This window comes from Cheilinus undulatus, linkage group 21 (assembly GCF_018320785.1).
Source record: "Cheilinus undulatus linkage group 21, ASM1832078v1, whole genome shotgun sequence".
Classification (NCBI taxonomy): Eukaryota; Metazoa; Chordata; class Actinopteri; order Labriformes; family Labridae; genus Cheilinus; species Cheilinus undulatus.
Window position 1 is genome coordinate 5558406 of NC_054885.1, and position 21028 is coordinate 5579433.

Genomic DNA, 21028 nt, shown 5'->3' on the forward strand with positions numbered 1-21028 from the left:
GACATACTGCTGTGTGTCTAATCATGTTCCCTTCTCATTCCATTTCTGTGCTTTAAATTCGAAAAGCTTGCTGTGATTGAATGGGACTTCTTGCAGAGAGAAGTTTGAATTAGGATTGTCACGATAGCAGACTTTTGAACTTACATAGACTTTTTACAGGGGAAATAATCTCATTGCAATTCTTTTACCCAGTTTTGTAATTGCGATTTGTTATGCAGTTATTTCCGAAGTTCCTCATCTCATGTATTTTCCGACAAACACAAACAAATAATCATTCTATATTATAACCAAAACAGTATTAGATTAAACAAAGGCTAAATGTTTGGAAAAAATAATAATAATAATATATAATAAATAATTGTGATGAATTTGACTCTTGCAAATTGGGCATGGATTCTTGTATTGAAGGGAGTGATAATTTTAAAGTATCATATTCAATAAGAAAATCCTATAAAAATGAAGAAAGTATGATTTTTTTCTAGACTATTCTTAAACATGGCACTTGAATGATTGCATGATATGTAATGCATAACATCTGCAATTTACTTTCCAGCCCTAGTTTTCACAACAATGAGAGATGTACCGATTGTGAAAATGAAGGCTGATACCAGCCTCTATGTTTAAATTAACATTTTAGTCGAGTCCGGATACCAATGCCAAGTTTCTTTATTACTTATTTTGGTGTAAGACTCATAGTGAGAGCCTGCATTTCATTTGTTTGACCACAGAAACAGTTGGGTTTGTCCAACAGGTCTATTTTTCAGCCTGATTAAAAAAGCAGTAGGGGTGTACAAGTGCTGCATGATTTGATCATAACATCACTGTAATTATACTGGCAGTAGTGCAATTGCAATTATGGTATGATATATGAATTTTATAGGGAGTCTTTTTGCTTATTTATCCAGTACATTCCATAGAATATGGATCGTTTGAAGCATGTAAGCATTAGATAGGATAGTGGATGGAGTAGGAAATCAAGGATGAAGTGAGTTGGAAATGACATGTGGGAAAGGAGCCACATGTTGACTTTAAAGCGGTGCAGTTCGCCTGTAGCGCCCCAGAAATCTTTGTCCCAAGTTTTATGAAACCTACAACACTGGTGATCATGAGACTAATGTATAATGATGTAATGATGATGAGTAGGGGCACACTGATGCATCAGGCATACATCATTATCTGCTGATATCAGCCCTGCTGACAGACTGTGGCTCATCAGCAAATAATGAGGCACTAATTGATGTCAGTAGCTGCTGATGTGCCGTATCAATTTAATCATGGCATGTTGTACACTTGGAAAAGATTTTTTAAAGTCGGATGGACGAAGTTGCCTGATAGATGAACTCCAATCTATTTCATGGAAAGTATGAGAGAGATGTTGGAATTGTAAGGCTCTTGTGGAAAAAAATCCACTTGAAATTTCAAGGGCACATTAAAGAGGAGAGGAGAGGGGAGATTGTATGGGAGGATTGTATGGGGGTTTCAGACCATTATGCCCTAGAGCAGGGGTGTCTGTACTTCTTCCCTGGGGGCCACATGCAGAAATGTACAAGGATGGTGGGACCAATTTCATGTTCATCCCTTTGAGGTTATTTAAAACCATAAAACCAATGTAGATTAAGATGTGCAAAGTTACTAAGTATGTCTAAATGGCTAGTTAACAATGGACAAAGCAAATCATTTTCAGGATTTTGGGGAGGTCAATCAGAATTTAGGGGGCCTGTTAAGCCCTGGCTACCACCGCTTCTGCCCCTAAAATGGAACTGGTAATGCTATCAGCTACTGTAATCCATCATGGAGGTGTAAATCAAGATTTTTTTTATTTATTTATTTTTTTTTCATTGAAAATGTGTTCACTATTTACTGTTTTGCCCTAATTTAGTTACAAAGAAATCATAATTGTTTGTCAAAATGTTTGTTTACAGAATTAACATGGTGGCACCAGCATGTGCTGAAACTACAAAGTTCAATACAGTAAAGCACAATGTTCATGTTCAAATGTGGGCCGTGTTTGATGTTATATCAAGAATTTGCTAAGGGCCAATCAAAAATGGACTGCAGGCTGAATTTGGCCTCTGGGTCATAGTTTGGACACCCCTGCCCCTGCGATATGAAACCATAGTCAACATCCTTGTACCAATCAAGTTGTTTCTTATAGTGATTCCTCAATAATTCAGTCAGCACTAGTCTGGTTTTAATCATGACAATGTTTTTAAACTGTCTTCTTATTTGTTACTATCTACTCTAACAGTTTCCCTATAAACAGATCAGCACTTTAAGAGCTGTTATGATGGAGCCTCTGAGTGCTTTTCTCTTTCTTATCATTAAAAGATGACTCGTGTTCATTTGCCTTAAGGCAGCAGGCACCATGGGCAAACTCTAATTCTGTAATCCAGCAGAAGCAAGATGTGTGGCTCATTAGGTCAGCCTTCTAAAGCAGGAATTAGGACGGCTCGGGTCTTTTTCATCACCACCGCTGGACACAAACATCCGAAATAGAGGTCATTTTGACTAACTCAATGTCATGCGTCTTTCCCACGTGTGCATAAACCACCAATTTGACAAAGGATTTCACTTTCAGAACGCATGATGCCAAAGCTTTTCCTTTTGTGTGACTGCACTGATATTCTCAGTTTATCTTCTACGTCCATCCTGAAATCCTCAGAGAAATAACAAAGAGGAAGAAGACTGTTTGAGAGCAGGTTAGATGTGGCCTCTAAGGAAATAAAAAAACAAGCTTCCCTTTCAGTTAACTGTTGATATATCACACATAAAGACATCTAGCTAGCCTGCTACAGCAGATGGAGGAAAGCGCACTCCACAGAATAAAACATAGCTAGTTTGGCTGCCCTGAAAAAAGAAATGCCCTCATTTAGTGTAATTTGCCCCGAGGAGTTTTCCTAAGCTGATCACAAGGAGTGTGATTCTTCAAAGTGCTCCTCTGTCTTCTTCCTTTGCTCCCTCTGCCGCTCTCTCATGCTTTTGCTATTCATCTCTCTCGACCCTGGCTTCCGTCATGCTTTGTGCCTTGTTTCTTTGCTCTCCTTCTCCTGCTCCGTCTGCATCTTTTCTCACCGCTCTTCCTCAGAGTGTTGAGTCACTGAGCTGTAATTAGGTCTCACTCCTTCTCATCTCCACACCACTCCCTGCTGGTGTGCCATAAAGTCACTGACAGCTGTATTTAAACCAAAGTTTACTTTCACTTTCTTCTTTTTCTTAACTCAGCTTTGATCAGAGATACAGTCTGTTGACAGTTTTTATATTCGGGTCCCAGAAATGCTCTTTGAAGAGATACAGGACCTCTGGGAGGGCTAGAAGTCAAACTACAATTTTTAGCTGTGCTTTATTTTCTAGCTGCCTAAGTCGATCATTGGTGAAGATAGATATTGATGGTGAATTGGTATTACTCATGTTGAAACACAGATTTTTGCAATACCACCACTACCCGTTTAAACACGTGTGGTTGTGCTGCACACACGAGGCACGATGACTGCAGTAACTCAACCTGCCGGCCACGGTGGCAGGAAAAACAGAGTGATGCATGACAGACTACAGCTTGGAAAGAGTCCCTTGGTCTTCTGCTTGTTTTGCTCAGACTTTTAAGTGCGGAGCATGGCGGACCTATATCTCGCCAACCAAACAGCACACCTCCTTCTTATGACAGAGTATGTGTCAGTGTTTACATTGAAAGTGAAGGAAAGCACAGCAATCAGGAAAAACTTTGCAGATTGTCACTTCAAGTCCATCTGGGGTTGACACATGCTGTTTGCTGGAATGGATTGACTCAATTTGTCTTGAGCCCAACACAACAGTGATTAGCATCACTATCTGAGCTAAAGCAACTGCTTGAAGGTAGGTTTTAATCGGATGATTGGCTTGTTTCAAGTACAAAATAAGTTTAAAAGGTGCTGCTGTAAACACTGTAACTTACAAATTGTAACTTGCTGCTGGTTGGTTTTCATTCTGCCAAAGATTGGATAACCCTCAGAGCCCTAAGCTATTTTTAACCATTTTGTCTTGACTGGACTTATTGTCTCATAAAGCTTCTAAAACACCAACCCTCTGGTGCACAGCCAACCTCTAAAGATTCTTTTTTTCAGGAAAAATTGGGCTTAAGAATATGTGAGCTGCAGTAATTTTCAAAATTTTGACTAAGACATTTTCTTTCCAGAAACGTTTTCCATCTTTTGGAGACCAAAAAGTGAAAAACATGATCATTCTGCGACAAAAAGTCATCAAAATAGTGAAATACTTACAAAAAGTCCTTGGCCATCTTTGTGTAGCTTTATTTCAGCCTGTAGTTGAAGAAGTTCCCGTCTGCAGAGACACAGAGGGCTACATCAAGGCCTCCCTGTGTCTTTTTCTCTCCATTCTAAGCTATTTAGGCCATCTCCTCTTGGATATACATGTGCAGTTTGAGAACGTATGACGTGACGACAGAACAGCCTGCCATTGGTTGTAACAGCCCGGTCTTGATGCATTGTGGGATACAAAAAGAACAGTATGGCAGACAGCAAAAGCTGCTAGCGGTTAGGGATCTAACAATATGAAAATTTCATATAATGGTTATGTGACCAAAATTATCACTGTTATCATTATTATCACGATATTATTGAAATGTGCTCAAATGTTCAAAAAGTACTTATACACACACTGAAATCTTTTAACCAAGTTTTTTTAAAATAAAATAAAATAACACACACAATGTACTTTGTTGGCAGAACATAAAATATTAACATCAAACATACAAATGTGCATTAATGATGGCACTTTATGGCTATAAGAGGTAGCTGCACTTTGTGCAAATTGTAGATAAGATCCAAGAATACTTTTCTTTACATTCAGTGCTCAAGACTAGATCTAGTCTTACAGATCTAAGAAAAACTGGTACAGAAAGAACACTTTCACTGTTTCATGTACCTTTGTGTACAATCTCTCTCTCTCTCTCTCTCTCTCGCTCTCTCTCTTGCGCTCTCTCTCGCCATGTTTTCAAACTGCGCACGCATACCAGAGTCTCAGAAAGCACTGCTCCTTCTTCTTCTATGGTGTTTAACATCAGCTGGCATCCACGAAGTTGCATTACTGCCACAGAGCGCTGCGGCTTCTCCAGGAATTGAGCAGTATCACCATGTGTTTTCAAAGTGTGGTAATCAAACAAGGTTTTAACGGCAATTAAAATTTGAAACGGTAATACTAACCGTCTCGAATTTTACCACGGTTTATAGTGATACCAGTTATAGTAACATCCCTACTAGCGGTAGATACATTCGAAAAATTGATTAAAAATGGTTAAAGATGTTTAATATAAGAGTTACTGGCATGGATTTAATCTTTAAAGACTCTGGAAAGTCACCCAAATTCCAGGCTGGCTTGAGAAGCCTCTGTAAAGGTTATGAAGGCATGGATGGTGTCATCAAATTACAAGCAAAAAGTCAAGCTTTTAGAAGGCAAAAAAGTCAGTGGCTATGATCTATGGTTTAAAAGTTATTTAACTTTTTATAACCTGTGCCTCCTCATGTGGTATACTACAACATTGGTCTCAAAGGGTTTTATCAATGATAAAGATTTCCACAATAATAGTCCCCATTTATCATGCTGATAAATGCCTTTATGAAATAGCCATATTAGAAAGTATGTAGTTTTCAGTAGGTAGAGACAACTAATCAGGAGGGAAATGGAACTTGAAACCACAGATTCAGTTAACATACGAGCCACAAGTCTTTTCTACTTTCCCGTCATCTGCAGCGCTTTCAGTTCTGCACAGACAGGGGTGGAGTGTTGCATCAAAGGTTTGTATTTGGGGGTGTAGGGTTGTAGCACTTACGTGAACTGTGCAGACCCCTTACCGCAAAGCAATAAAAGAACCACGATTTCATAATCTGGTCTTATTCCCCACCTCTAAGTGAGGCACAATCAACTAAATGCCTCTGGCTGTTGAAATCAAACTGACGAGCTCATTAAAACCTTTAAAAAGTAAAGCAGCTTCAGAATAAAAATCAGTACCATCAGACCTTGTTTAGCAAATACAGGATGTTCAGTGAGAGGGCTGCTAGCTGAGCTGCCCTTTAACGCCCATATAACTGACGTCATGTTGCTAATTTTTGTCAATTTTATCATCCTTACAGGATGATGGAGGCTAGTTAACACCTTCACTCTGCTGCCCACTCTGTTAAATGTTTTTAAGCATCCCTTTTTTAACTCCCAGCTCAATCAATAATTTGCAGTGGGAGGTGGGCGTATAGTCCAGTGTTTATTTCATATGTGAGACTTGTTCCTGTTGTTGTAATGTCTGCTGTGCAGTGTTTTTAGCAGTAGTTTTAACACCAAGCCCCAGTTATACCAGAGTTGACGTTAACATATTTGGAAGGGTGCTACTCATGTAGTTCTGTGTGTTTCTTAACATTGGCATGTATAACTGGGGTTGGCCTCAGACAGAAGCATTCTTATTGTTGTGTAGCTGCAACCGTTGTTCTTGAATGCACACACTTGTCAGAGCTGTCACATCTGTTTACTGCACGACACATTTGGTTGCTTTTCCTCCACTCAGTGATCATTAAGGGATCTGCCAAATAAATGGCACTGAGACTTCAAGCCATGACAAACAGTATCTTCATGTAGAGATGATCCTCCAGTGAGCAGCCTGAGTCATATCGATGCTGAAAGTGGGGGAGTGGAGCTACGCCAGAGTTATCCTTCCACATCAGTTATCACGCTTTGACTGCTCATTAGACTTTAACACTCATCTGGATTGGCTGTGTGGGTTTGGGTTTGTTATCTTTTCAGGAAATGACTTGTTTCTCGGTCTTCTTTGGCCTTTACCTGTTTGATTTCCTGTTGTCTCTGCCATGGCTGTCATAAGTTTATTTTGCATTAAAATATAGTTATATTCATCTAGCTGTTGTGTGTGTATAGTGAGTGCAGTGTTGAATGAATTCCATTATTTCCCACTGATCGACTTGGGTGGGCCACCTAGCTGTATTTGCTGAGCATTTTCCCCCTTTTTCCCCCCATCAAATTCAAATATAATCACCTTTTTTACTTTTTTCCCTCCTGTAAATGCACCTATTTAGGTGCAAGGTCACATCTCATTGTAAAAATGAAGCTTTTTTTGCACATTTTTTTGTGAGTTCATCCACCATAAAAATATGACCTTTTGAGACCATCCACAGACATGGAGAACACATTTTAAGGGATAAAGCTACTTCTATGACCTGTTGAATCCTGACAATATGATGATGAACTTTAACCTACTTCGTCTCTGTCACTGTCTGTGGCAATAAGGTGTTTCTGTTTAATTGATGTCAATTCCAAGTCAATGTAAGTCTTATCAAATCATTCGGGATGAGAAACATTTTGAAAAATACAATGCAATCAAGACGTCAGTGCACTGAATTTTAGATAATTTATATTTCAATGTGTAACGCGTGCATGCAGAAGAGAGAGAGACAGAGAAAGAAAGAGAGAGCGGGGGGGGGGGGGGGGGGGCACCCAAACAGGACTTGAATCGTGAAGCCTGACGGTGTTCTGTAAAGCTGTCGGGTCAACCGGAGAAGTTTATGAAATTCCCTGAAGTCTGCAGACACAAAATGAGCGCTGCGAATCATGCAGGCATCTGTTTGAAACTATATCCGAAACTCTGAACCTATGGAGACAGAGCCTTCAGTACTGCAACTCCCACCCTCTGGAACACTCTTCCTGCAGACATTCATAGCGCTCCATCTCTGGACATTTTCAGAAAACGTCTCAAGCACCACCTGTTCACCACAGCCTACAGTCTTCACTAAACCACCCCTTACACTCATCCTACCCCTCGCATAGTTTGTCCATGTCTGTGTGTTCCTGTAAAGCGTCCTTGGGTTTCTTGAAAGGTGCTATATAAATTCAAGATATTATTATTATTATTATTATTATTATTATCATTATTATTATTATTATTATTATTATTATATCATAGTTGGACAACTCTCCTGTGAGGTCTGTTCCTACAAAGCACTTTGGCTTGGTTCAGTAGTAGGGGTGTGACGAGACATTTATCTCAAGAGACAAGACAAGATTTTACACTTCTTTGGTGGTTTGGTGGTGGATAATATGTCCTTTATACAACTGAAAGTCATAATTGCAACACATTCAGGTCTATTCAAAAATGTTTAAACTAACTCCTGCTGTACTAAATAAGCTATCAGTGCTTACACACAGTTTATCTTGTCTAACTCTGACTCAAACTGTCTTGTCTAACTCAGCTGGAACTAAGAAAATAGATCATCATCAGTTGGCGTGTCATATTCACGGTTGTGAATATGAGAGGAAAATGGAGAAAAAGTGGTCTGCTGAGGAGGCAGAATGTTTGGTTGCAATCCGGGTATCGATAGAATTCAGAAGTAACAGAACAAATGCTTGCAAATAATCAGTTTTATCTGCCGTTATTCTAATGCTTTGTTTACTTCTGCCTGAGTAACATGGATTAACGTCCTCCCACTCTGAACCATGTCTGTCTGAAAGCACCCAAGCAGAAGCTAGCCACAGGGGTTCACATTTAAGAGCCGTTTTGTGCAAGGGTGCAGCTAGACTCTCAGCTCAGTACCCTCATCTGGCTAGATGACACTAGATGCTTGAAGCCAAGACTGTGTATTTCTTTATTCATTTATTATTTTAGCATTAGTGTTTGGGCTTCTTGCCTGCGGTACATTGGGGGGAAAATCACGTTTTTGTGAAGTGTAGGGATCGTTCTCAATGTATGTAGAACTATTCTGACAATATTGCAGCACACATGCCCATTTAGAGCTTTAATAAACTGTCTTCATTCCTCACAGCTGTCCCTTACTTCCTCCCCCCATATGGTGATCATTTGTTATTGGGATCACATGACTACAAACAACCTATTGTGACAACCATTTGTTATTCATTAACAGGAAAGAAACAGTTTATTTTATCGTCTACCAGCTGAAAAATATCAAGATATAGTTTTTGCTCTAGCTTCACTAATTTGCTTTCGCACCTCAGCTTTCTGCCTTGTTTCCCCTTTCCGCCTTCTTATATAAACATATTGCTCAGGTTATGTACTCTAGCTATTTTGATAAGAGCATATTATAGATCCAGGAAACATAAAAATCAACATGGAGGGTGTTAACGCCTACAACAGAGGTGGTGTTGTTCCTTTATCCTCTCAAGTCAGAGAAGTGTAGCCACAGTTAAGCCTCCTCTTCATCTTGGTGTTTAAATTCAGTTTATACCCCTGGGTCTGTGGTGTCATGCGTGTTTAGCACTACAGTTTCTGCTCTATGAGCGATTCTCCCCGTGTTGTAACATCCTCAAGCATTATTTTAATTACAAGAGTGTTACCAGCATTAATTTCCTGGAATCCAATGTAATCTCTTTCACTGTTTTCTTTCTGTATCACTCTTACTGTCTCGCTGATCCAAGCCTGCAGCCTCCCTGCTGGGTGCAAAAGAGGTCAAACTCATTTTGACAGATTTTAGAGCTGTTATGACAAACAAAGCAAAAGTGGATCTGTCTGGGTCTTAATGTCGCACAGCCCACCCTTTCACACCCACAGGATTTTCCATTTATCTCTGTATCTGTCAGTGTAGTGCAGCATTAGAAAAACTTATTACACTAATACACATCCTTGCCTTTTCATGAGGCTTGATCTCATAGACCTTGATGCACACTGTCCTAGATACTGCACCGCTCAGAGGTGATTCAGTTCATCCCCCGTGTGAGATCTGGTGCCACCACAGGGGTCACTCCTACTGCCAGGATGTAAAAATACCAGACATCAGATTCCAGTCCTGCAGGACACAAAAAACAGTTGGCACACAAACAAGCACGTAGATTTGCTGAAGCATTTAGAATTGCTTGATTTGTAACATTTGATTGAATTTTTTGTAGTCAGTTTTCTCATATTGCTCCATTTGTTCCTGCACATAAACAAGGGAGATTATTCATACTCTTCCTTTTTCACTGTGGTCCCGTATTTTGTCAGTAAAATTGATTTTTCAGTGTGTGCTGCGCCTGATCTGCAGGTTTATGATGTTAATATTATATTATGTGGGATGTAGGGAAAAGGAGTGAGCAGCAGTGGGTGGCCACATTATGGCACAGGAAACAGTTGTTTGCATAATCCTGTCTGAATTCAACTAAAACAAGAAACCATATCAGTAAGAGCGTAACTTAAAATGTTACGTAACCTTTTTAGGAGATCCAAGCATTTGAAGAGGCTCCAAGAAATGACAGCATAATGGATAAAGAGGTCCTCTGCAGGTGAAACTCAAATGAAATCACTCTTGCACTCTTTCATTAAAATGATCTTTGGCTGAAAAAATAACACTGTAATTTACTGTGTACATTTAGGCATAAGGTTTTCATTATTATAATAAGACTTAATCAACAGCTTGTCCTAACAGCAAGTGATCGTGCAAGGTTAAGTTGATCTTGCAAGGTGCAGCTTAATTCAGTAGTTTCCTATAGTAGTGTCATAACTGTATGTGACTGATAAAGCAATGTGCCCTGACACCCTGTTTCTGTTTTCCTTTCCTATCACTTGCATCAATACGGAAAAAGAAAGAGGAACCAGGGTTTCTTATATTAATTTTTCTTGATTATGCTCCAACTTGTAACACAGAAGCAGCACTGTTTAACCCCCTGCCATCAGATACTTGTCAATACGAAGCACCACACTTGTTTCCCTGCATTCAGATGAATAGCCCTAGATGTCATAATGTTGAATGGAGAAACTGAATTTTCCATGGTAGAGAATAAAATATTTGATAGGGATGCACAGATGCATTAGTTTCACATCCATATTGGCTGAAACTGGCCCTTTTTGACAAACTCTTGCCATCCATCTTCCTCCGCTTATCCGAGGTCGGGTCGTGATGGCAGCAGGCGAAGCACGTCAACCAAGAAGTTCCTCTCCCTGCAAATTTTCCTGTTCCTCCTGAGGGATTCCAAGGTGCTCCCAGGCCAGATGGGATATATAATCCCTCCAGTGAGTTCTGGGTCTGTTTCGAGGTCTCTTCTCAGTTGGACATGCCTGGAAGACCTCCACAGGAAGTCGCCCAGGAGGCATCAAAATTAGATGCCTCAAAGTCTCAAATTATATGGGCATGACCACATATCAGTTACAGATGCTTATCAGTTTAATTTTGGCATTCAGCACACCTAACCGCTGAAGTACTGAAGAGATGTTTTATCAGAAGATTTTTTTTCTTATGTTTATTTTGGGCATTTTTGTGCCTTTATTTGATAGAGGAGGATAGTGGATAGAGTCGGAAACAGGGATAAGAGTGGGGGAGAGACGTGGTGAAGGGCCTCAGGCCGATTCGAACAATCTCTGATATGATTTCATGGTCAAGTATGAGCAAAAACTATGGCATTGTTGGATGTTACACCAATAGACTGTAGAAAGAATTGGACAAATCCTGTGTGACAGCAGATCTGCTTACAATAGGCGGACTCAAACTGCCAAGCCATGCCGGCTTCCATATTGAAATCGCGCTCAACCAAACATTGGATCAACCTAACACCCCACCCACTAAGCCAGACTTCTTGCCAGCTTGCTAGCTAGCATTCTGTTTGACAGAAACGTAGCTTCTGCCTGTTGGGCTATTTGTCAATCAAATGAGATGCACCGATCAGTCTGCAGCGAGGTTTTTCCTAAATATAATCTAAACCATTTAGGTACAAAAAAAATTAGAACCACATACGAAAGTGACCTGAATTGATGCGAAAAGGTCAGATTCAATGTGACTTGCGCTGTTCACACTGTCTCAAAAAATCAGATTCAGATCACTTTTAACTGCAGTGTGAACGTAGCCTAAGATGTGGCACTGCCGGTGAAGACAGTGGATGTTTGGGCAGCCTACAGCTTCAGGGACCCAAAGATAAGTCAGGAAAACTCAGAAACATGGGGGAGAAAATGAGTTAGCGAAGAGTAGCGATGCTGAACTTTGAAATAAAAAAAAGATGACAACCAAAAAATGAGGTTTAATCAAGTTATATGGTAATTCTTCCCATGGATGTATTAAAACCAACATTCTTTATATACTAATTTATAATACACTAGAAGAAGAGAGGGGAAACCAGCACTTTATAATTCCATTTTATTTTCTAAATTCAGCTTTTTCATGTGAACTTTTTGAGAGCAATGCTTTGGAACTGATGGACTATCTGTTGTCACGAGTTGTAGTAGTTTCCTCTAAGCTGGCTTTTTTCATCAGTCTAACTTTGCACTTACATGCCACACAGTTGTAACTGATTATTTGTGTAATCTGATTTGAATACCAAACTGTTTTTGGCAGTGTCACAGTCGCTGTAAACAGACGGCAGAAGGGGCTCTATCAGTTTCATTAAACTCAGCAGCAGACCAAACAAGCTCTGGGTTCCAAGGTTGTGATGAAGCTTTGGCTTGTCTATCTTTCTATCAGGCTACATGCTCAGATTAACTCACACTACGGGGTAATCCCTGCTCCTGATTTACTGCAATCTCGTGTTGACTGTGCAGACGTGAGGTTTATTTAGCATCTGGTTTTCTCTGCCCCCACGGTCACTTTCACTCTCTACCTTCATCTTTTGTCAGACAATGAAAGGTTTCTTCTTTGTGAACCTTATGTAATAACAACTCATCTTTTGTATGCACATACTTTGGGTTAAACAAAGGATTTTCTTTGTGACAATCAGTTTTTGCCGGCTCGAAAAGAAAATGAGGAATTACAGTTTAATCTTCTGGTCATTACTTGAAACACTGCTAAATTAAACGGACAATCTGTGAACATGGTTGAACAAAAACTAAGGAATGAGCATGAGTGTTTTTATTAAATGTATAGCTGATACACTTCTACAGTTTTGAGGCTGTTTTAAGTTTTCATTTCTCCATTAAACACTAGTTTGCCGCTAAACTTTCTCCATATCCTCTTAAATAAATCAGTACTGTAAAAACCCCATATCCTCAACAATGATGAATAACACTGGAGTTCATCATCCCTGTTTATCAGATGGATTTAAACATGATATTGTATAATGGTTTTACAGACACGCACTGGATTAGATGTTAAGGACATGGCTCTTATGAATGACGGCTACCCGTGCTCAGTGTCACACATGGGTCCGTGGGTGGAGTTAAAATAATATTTTAGTGTGTGACAGAGGGGGAGGACGGGGGAAGAGGGAGTCTACTGTGGCAGCTGTGGGGGAGATAATCCCCGGCCCGGACCTGAGCCTCTCAAATGGAAAACTCCTACAACTATTGTGGCTCAATCAGATTAAAAAGACAAAAAAAAATCTTCAGAGAGAGAGCAGGAGAAAGAAAGAGAGAGGGGGAAAGCACAATGTTGGCCCTGCTTTGAACACAGACACAGAGCTCAGTCAGTCACAATGCTGTGGTTGTCTCTCCTCTGTATGGTTTAACAAAACTGCAAGCCAAGCGAATATTTTATTTCTGCTTTTTCTCATCGTCTGCCACTCTCAGTTTTTAGCCACCACACAGACCATTTTACATTTAGGTCAAGTGTCACTTCAAAAGCTTGTAGAAAACAGGCATTTTCACCAGGCTTTTATATTATAAAAAGAATATTTTTACATACAATGTGTTGAACAAGAACTCCTTTTTTCAAATCTCCACTTGCAGTTACTTTCTAATAAGTTTAGAAAATCTATCTTTAACATTTAAAAGATCATGTGGCTCTAAAAGAACATGCCTCACTGTTTGCCATCGCTAAGATGGGCTTAGTGTGGCTCACTTTAGGGACTCAAGACTGGATCAGAGTACACTTGCCCCCAGAGTCTGTCTTATGATATCAGTATGAACACAAGTGTACTAGTGCTGGGCAATTAATCACAAATTGGATTAAATCGCAATACGGCCTGCTGTTATTTACAAATTGCAGAAGTTGCAGTATTTCTTTAACTTAGAAGGTGTCAAAATTCCAGTTCAATACTTTCATTTTTTGCAGCAGCAGAGATTTTATGCACAGAATGGTTTGCAAAAATCTTCCTTTTTGTGTTTAATGTATGTTTCTCTTAATCAAAACAAGAGACATAAAAATTATATTCCCGTTCAGTAAAGCAATGGATAACAAATTTGCAATATGAGCAAAAATAACTGCAATCAGATATTTTTTTTATAGCCAACGGATCCCAATTATTGCCTCCCTGCACCCACAGCCATCACAGCTCTCTTGCTCTTGGCAAAGCCTAACCTCCTCCACCCCAGCTGCCTCCTTTATAAGGTAAAGCTTGTTGCACCCTCACATTCAGGCTACTATGGATTAGATGCTTCAAAAATTATTTCATTGTTTTCAGTATCCATTGTCATAAATGTATTTGCTTGACAAACCCAGTGAGCTTCTTTTGAGCAGATTCTTCTTCAAGTAAAACTGTATTTTGCAATAAAATGGTCAAATGTATGATGAGTGTTCCTGACTGAATATAGGTTATGATATAGAATTATGTATTGCTTAAAGTTGTTGAAAAATACATAAGATGAGGAACCTTACAATAATCGCATATTAAATCACAATCACAATATAGGGGGAAAAATTGCAATTAGATTATTTTTGCAAATCATTCAGCCCTAAAGTGTACTATGCTCAGGGAATGTGCCAAATCCACTCCAAGAGGTGGTATTGAGTGTAATCTAGGGGAGATGTGAACCTAACCAAAATTTTGCGAGTATGATACAAATTGGGAATGCATATTATTGGATTTATATTATTTTTATATTTACCATAAAATTTTAGCTGATACTTATATCAGTACTGATATTTGAATGTATTTCTGTCTTAAACCTTCAGTCCTCAAAAATCTTTGAAGTTTGAGGTTGGACAAATTAACACATTTCAAAGTTTAAGGAATGAGGCAGAATTAGTCTTTACGGTAAGTCCTAGCATTCATTTTCTTGCCTAAATCTGGTACCAAGTCATGGTAGTGTGTTCTATGTACCCTGCCAAACATGGGATCCCTGCTTTCTACATCTGAGAGGCAGAATAGCTACAGATGCATTGTTTTGCTTTGACAGATTTACTACCAGTGGAGAAATATCATGGATTTGAATGTCTGACAAAAACTACATTACATTATAGTGTAGTTTTAGTCATTTTGACAAAAACTAAACTTGGTTTTTGTCAGTTTTAGTCACCACAGATCTATTTTTGTTAGTCTTAGTCTGGTTTTTGTCATGGAAACAAAGCCTGTCGATGAACGTTTTAGTCATAGTTTTAGTTGACACATTTAACAGTGGTGTAGGTGTTGGGGGAATGGTGTTGACGATTCTGTGTTCTGTCACAGCGGATTGTTCCCCCTCACCTCATTTATATTGTGGTTTTTTTTTCTCTCTTCTAGTAAGTTTTAATAGGGATGCAAGCCATTACTTGGTTCAAGACAGATCCCTTAGACAGCAGCAGAATTACTACTGGCAATTAGAACTGATTACTCCTTTAATATTTTTAGCATTTCAGGCACACAATGCTGGTCAAACAGTTTGATATAACTGAAGCACTGAGTGATGAATTTGGCACAGGAATTTGGATGTTAATTTGCAGAGAGGACCGAAAACCAACAGTGTTAATGGAGGGAAAGAAGTGGGGAAGATATGAACCAAACAGGGCTAGGATCAGGACCAAATCACGCCACCAGTACCCAGGACTGCAGCCTCTGTATATGGGGCGCTTGTTCTACCACTGAACTAAACTAGGCCCTGACTGAGCAGTTTATTTTATGAAGAGTCTGAAATGACATTACCCACGTTCTAAAATGCATGACTTGACATTCTGTCATGACAACAGGTGATCTGTAAGTGTTGAGGCTTATTGAAGAAGGTAATGATCCTAAAGCAAGAGTGTCAGACAGCATTGCCAGCAAGCAGCTGCAGAACAACATATAAACTGAGCATAAGAAGCTTTAGTTTTATGCTGAGATGTCCTACTATAGTGTCTGCTTTTACTAGAGTGGCGTACCAGAAGAGGTCCTTCTCTCTCTCTCTTTATTTCTGTAGCATTACATCTATCATAGATAGATAAATAAGGATGTTGAATATGCATGGGACATCCGTCTGAGTATTGTCTATTTGTTGGAAACACTGTGGTAAATAGAGTTTACCAACTGTTCTGACCACGCTGATCTATGCCAAAACTGCTGATCATCATTAAAGAAACAGTTTTGAGTATGCTGCATGCTGACGTTCAGCCCAGCCACCGGTGGAACTACTTGCACATAGCTGCTAGCATTACTGTAGACTCTGTACACCTCAAGGTTATGATGCTGGTGTAAATGTGAGTAGAGCTGCATGTGGGCACTCAGCTGGGTCAGTCTGCTTTTGTAGGCAGGGGCTCATAAAGGTCAGTTTGGTGTGTCAACATGCAGCCTGAAGGCTGGGGCCCTTTGTTTGTGTCTTGGCACAGAAAAACGCCACATTGACTGGCATAAACACAGTCACCCTGTATGGTTCCTCCCATGGCCAGCAGTGTCTCTAAGTCCACTTTGTTACACACATGCACATGTATTCGCGGCTACTCCCCCACTCCTGATTATAACCACCTCATGTTTGCGGTCCAAGGCCACTCCCTGATCCTGTAATGCCGGTCTTGTGTGGGGTTAGCAGCTGGGGAAGGTCAGTGACAGCTGGCATTCTGCAGGCTCACTGGAGCAAGTAGACCCAGGTCAGTCACACTACATGGGGGCCAATTGGACAGCTGTTGTGGGCTGGGTCTGTGGGAAATTATGCATTAAGTGGTGAGGAAGACAGAGTTGTGATCCGGAAAGTAGAGGGATGGAGAGAAATGTTAGAATCTAATATGCATGGAGGCGTCCGAGCAGTGTTTTTGTTTGATGTTATCTCCCCGGTGATGCTCCATTAAGGATTGCCGGTCTGCCTCAGCCAAAATTCTTTTTTTTCTTTCTTTCTATGAATTATTCAGATGAGCAGTGATCAAAGACAGTAAAATAAATTGCCTTTAGCAGAGTTGACTCATGTAAAATTTCAGAGTTAAACTGAGTCATTCCTCAGTACAGGATCCAGCATCAGACGGGCAAGACTAATGCTTGTCCCCATGCTTTACTTTAAGCTCCTCCAAGAAGTGACAGCTTGTACTCTGAAACTTTTGTTGCATCCTTTTCCTCTGAGAAGCTCAAAGAAGCTTTGACTTCTTTATACAACTATATTTAAATGGAGATGACATAACTGAAGGCTGTTGCTCAGTTCTTCCTCAGAAATACACGTAAAGATGGCGAAACAAAGAAGTGCAACAGAATTTCTCTGTAATGTAAGAAGGATATTGTGAAACACTTTTCCTCATTAATTTTCAAATAATCTGCAAGTTTTAAGAGCCATGGCATTTGCTGGAGAGGACTATTTTTAAATCCAACATTTAAATGAATAATGAATGGAACAACACTCGTGGGTATCTTAATTTCAAAATGAACCAGCTGCTGCAGCATGAAGGTTAATTTCTTTCTGGATCTATCTCCAATATGCTCTTTGGTTTCCAAAGTCTTAGGTACTCAGATACTTTAGATATCCGTGATACCTCAAAATGATGCTGTCTCTTTTGCTTGAATTATTCATGGTGTCAGAAAGTACCAAAGTTTAAAAAGAATGGGTCTAAAGCCATATTTTAAAGCAAAATCTACAATGTTTTACTTTTTGATCTAATTAAGTACTGAATATTTTGACAACCTTAAGTTATAAAGGTGACAGACCAAGCACTGGAAATGTTTCTGAAATGTTGCCAATTTTATCAACTGTAAGCATGCAAGAATGAGCCTGATTAACACTGATATTAAGAGCATTTTAGTTGTCCAAACAAGTAGAAATATTACTTTTGCTAGTTTTTACTTTTCACAGTATGTCAAATGTTGATATCTGCTCAGTGTTTCCTTCTCATGTGCAGTTTTTAAATGAAAAAATAACTAAATGAAACAGTTCTTAGACTCTAGGATGTCCTTTTTGTTGGTCTCTTATCCAACAAGCATCAGTAAAATCATGAATTAAAATACCATCAGAATTCTGGTGTCTTGGTGACCCTATCTGACATTTATTGTTGCAGGTGGTGCATCATGTTCTGTGAGGCATAAACACCCACCCATCTGCCTGCCATGTGACCTGCATTATTTAGTGGAACACCTCAGTGGCACATTCACATTTACTCTGTACTCATTACACTCAACCTCATAAAAGTGTTTTAAATGTTAAAATGTATTTGCCTGCAGCTCATCTCTGCTGTGTCACAATATTTACTGAGCACTTATCTAACATGCAGAGCATGCGCCGTCCTCAGTCACAGGAAATTAAAGGAAATGGCTTAAGGCTAAATTTAGGCAGTTGCTTTCCATTGTTTATATTTTAAGTGGCACCAACCTAAACAAAATTCCTCTCTTTCTTTTCTTTCTCTCTCTACACCAGGTATTAAATGAAGAGTGTGATCAGAACTGGTACAAGGCAGAGCTAAATGGAAAAGACGGTTTCATCCCCAAGAATTACATAGAGATGAAGGCCCATCCGTAAGTATTTGGATTTCATTTTTTTCTTACGTAATAGCATGTGTGTTTACTTCATGCTGTTTCTTAGATTTGGCCCTGGTAGAAGCCGCAGGGGTTCTTGAGATAATTCCTGAAATAAATGAACTACCAGCATTTTGATTTTAGTCGCTCAAAAGTTTGGGGTCACTTGGAATTTTTCCTGTTTTCCATGGAAAAACTCATGAAATTAGTCTGAATAGGAAATACAGCAGCTGCCCTCACAACAGCTCAATAGGGTTCTAATTTGAAGAATGTGCTGGCCACTCCATTACAGTCAGAATTCTGGTTGGCTGCTTGTTCTTTAAATATTTTGTAGACTTTTGGAGGTGTGTTTTGGTTCATTATCCTGTTGTAGGATGAAATTGGCCCCAAGCAAGTGCTGTCCACAGGGTATGGCATGGCATTGCAAAATCTTGTGATAGATTTCCTTTCCCAAGTTCCCTTCCAATCTTCACAAATCTCCGCTCCTTCCACCTCCAAAACACCCCAGACCATCACGCTGCCTCCACCTCTCTGACTGATGGTTTTAAGCACTGTTCTTGCATTTTTTTCTAGGGGTGCAAAATTCTTGGCCGAAACCGAAACCCGAAAATGAGGAAACCAAGGCCGAAAACTGAAACACCGAAAAAAATTATTATGCCAATTATTAGTACCATTGCACTTATGGCTATGACTGTGTACTAACCTCACTAAAATCAATTGTAATGGCAAAAATTAATATTAATGCTTCAAAGAATAAATCAATTACAAAATTATGTAAAATATTTATTAAGCACTTCATTTCAACAATACACAATATAAAATAAATAAATTACAAAATAAAATGTTTAACTTGACTGCAATCATGTATATATTAAATCAGTGGTTCTCAACCTTTTTTCAGTCATGTACCCCCTGTAAAGTATTTTTTCAGCCAAGTACCCCCTAAACAGCGCAAAGCTTTTTGGCCAAAAAGAAAGACATTAAAGTGTACTGTGACAGCCGTCTGATTAATCAAACTTTGTAACTGATAAACACTTTCAAATTACAAATATTAGATTTTTTTTCATACATTTTAAATATTAAAAATGCATGACTAAAGTCATGGCACATCTTCTCATCTCTAAATGTGGGAATTCAAATTAATGTAGCAAATGAAAAGAGTGACTGGAAAGGCTTAACTCTGCTCGGCTGCAGTGATCTCTCTGGAACAATTTGGAAATAAAAACACAGTTAGAAAGAACTAAAAACCTGTAAATAATAACCAAATTATAAAAAAGACTTCTCTCTTCCCAAACTGAAATCATGAACTTAGTTATAAATCAGCATTTCTTCACAAAAAATAAATCAGAAACCTTTTTATGAATGGAGTGATTGTGAATACAGTGATTGACAGGCATGTGCCAGTGTGGGTCAAACCATCCTGCCATGGGGGAGACTCAGGGGGTTTTAGGGTGATTAAATTTAAGAGCATACAAAATATTAACTCCAGTTTAGAAACTTAAGGTCCTTACACTCTATACGCAAGTTTTTTATGCAAATTATTTACACAAAATATTTACATTTAGAACCTGTAGTGAGTCAAAGCAAGCATCCTCACCTGCAACATCATTTCGCAGCGCGACATTACTGCGGATATTTAAGTAGCGCATTTGCGCTCATGTGGACATGTCGGGCTGCCTGCTGCCTGTCTTCCTCTCTACCAGGCTAAAAAAAAGAGGCAAAAACACAAGCACTGATACAGACAGATATGAGGAGATATCAAACATCAGGTGGTGTTGGAGATGAGGAGGTTTTTGTTCCTCTGTCTACCTTAAAAATCTGAACCACCACCACTATGTGCGCTCGTTGGAGCGAAACTCACACAACTGGAGCTGTTTCTAAACTAACGGGACTTTAGTGAAATATTTAACAACACAGTCTCCTCTGACCTCAGACATACGACTTATAAAAGCTCCAGATCAACCAGCTAAATGACTCCTCTGAACAGTCTGGAACAGAAACAGGTGAGCCAGTCTGTGCGCTGTGGAGAGAGTTAACTCCTCTCACCACGAGCCTCAGCTGTGCAATATTATAACTCTTGTTGATCATATTTGACATAAAATGAATGAAAAGTCAGTCCCTCCTCTTACAAACTTGGCTGGCACAGTGAATGAAACCGTGAAAAAAAAAACGGCACTGACGTCCTGGCTGTGCATAAAAGTGCCGCGTTATGCACGGAGTGAAGGACAGAGAGGGACAAACCTCATTTTATCTTCGGCTTCAAAAAATATCATTTTTTGTCAGAGGACAGAGAAAACACACCACAGGCATTCGCAGCATGAATGTGATTTTAGAATGTAGTAATATACTTGCAAAAACGTGTCACTCCTGACGTGCAAAGAAAGGCGCTATTTTTCTTAAATAGCCGGCATGTATTTTAAAATCTCGCGTACCCCCTGGAGTGCCTTCACGTATACGTACCTCTATCTGAGAACCACTGATCCAAGCGCGTGTTGGCCGCGGTTTTTGCTTCCGTCATCACAACATCGTGTTTCGGCCT

General features: G+C 39.5%; 1 protein-coding gene across 1 annotated transcript in view; it reads left to right on the forward strand.

The window, feature by feature from the left end:
* grb2b (growth factor receptor-bound protein 2b) overlaps positions 1–21028 on the forward strand; it is a 63672-nt gene that overhangs the window by 26113 nt on the left and 16531 nt on the right. The window contains exon 3 of the mRNA XM_041778258.1: positions 18392–18489. Coding sequence (XP_041634192.1) covers positions 18392–18489 — 98 coding nt within the window. The remainder of the gene's footprint in view (positions 1–18391; positions 18490–21028) is intronic.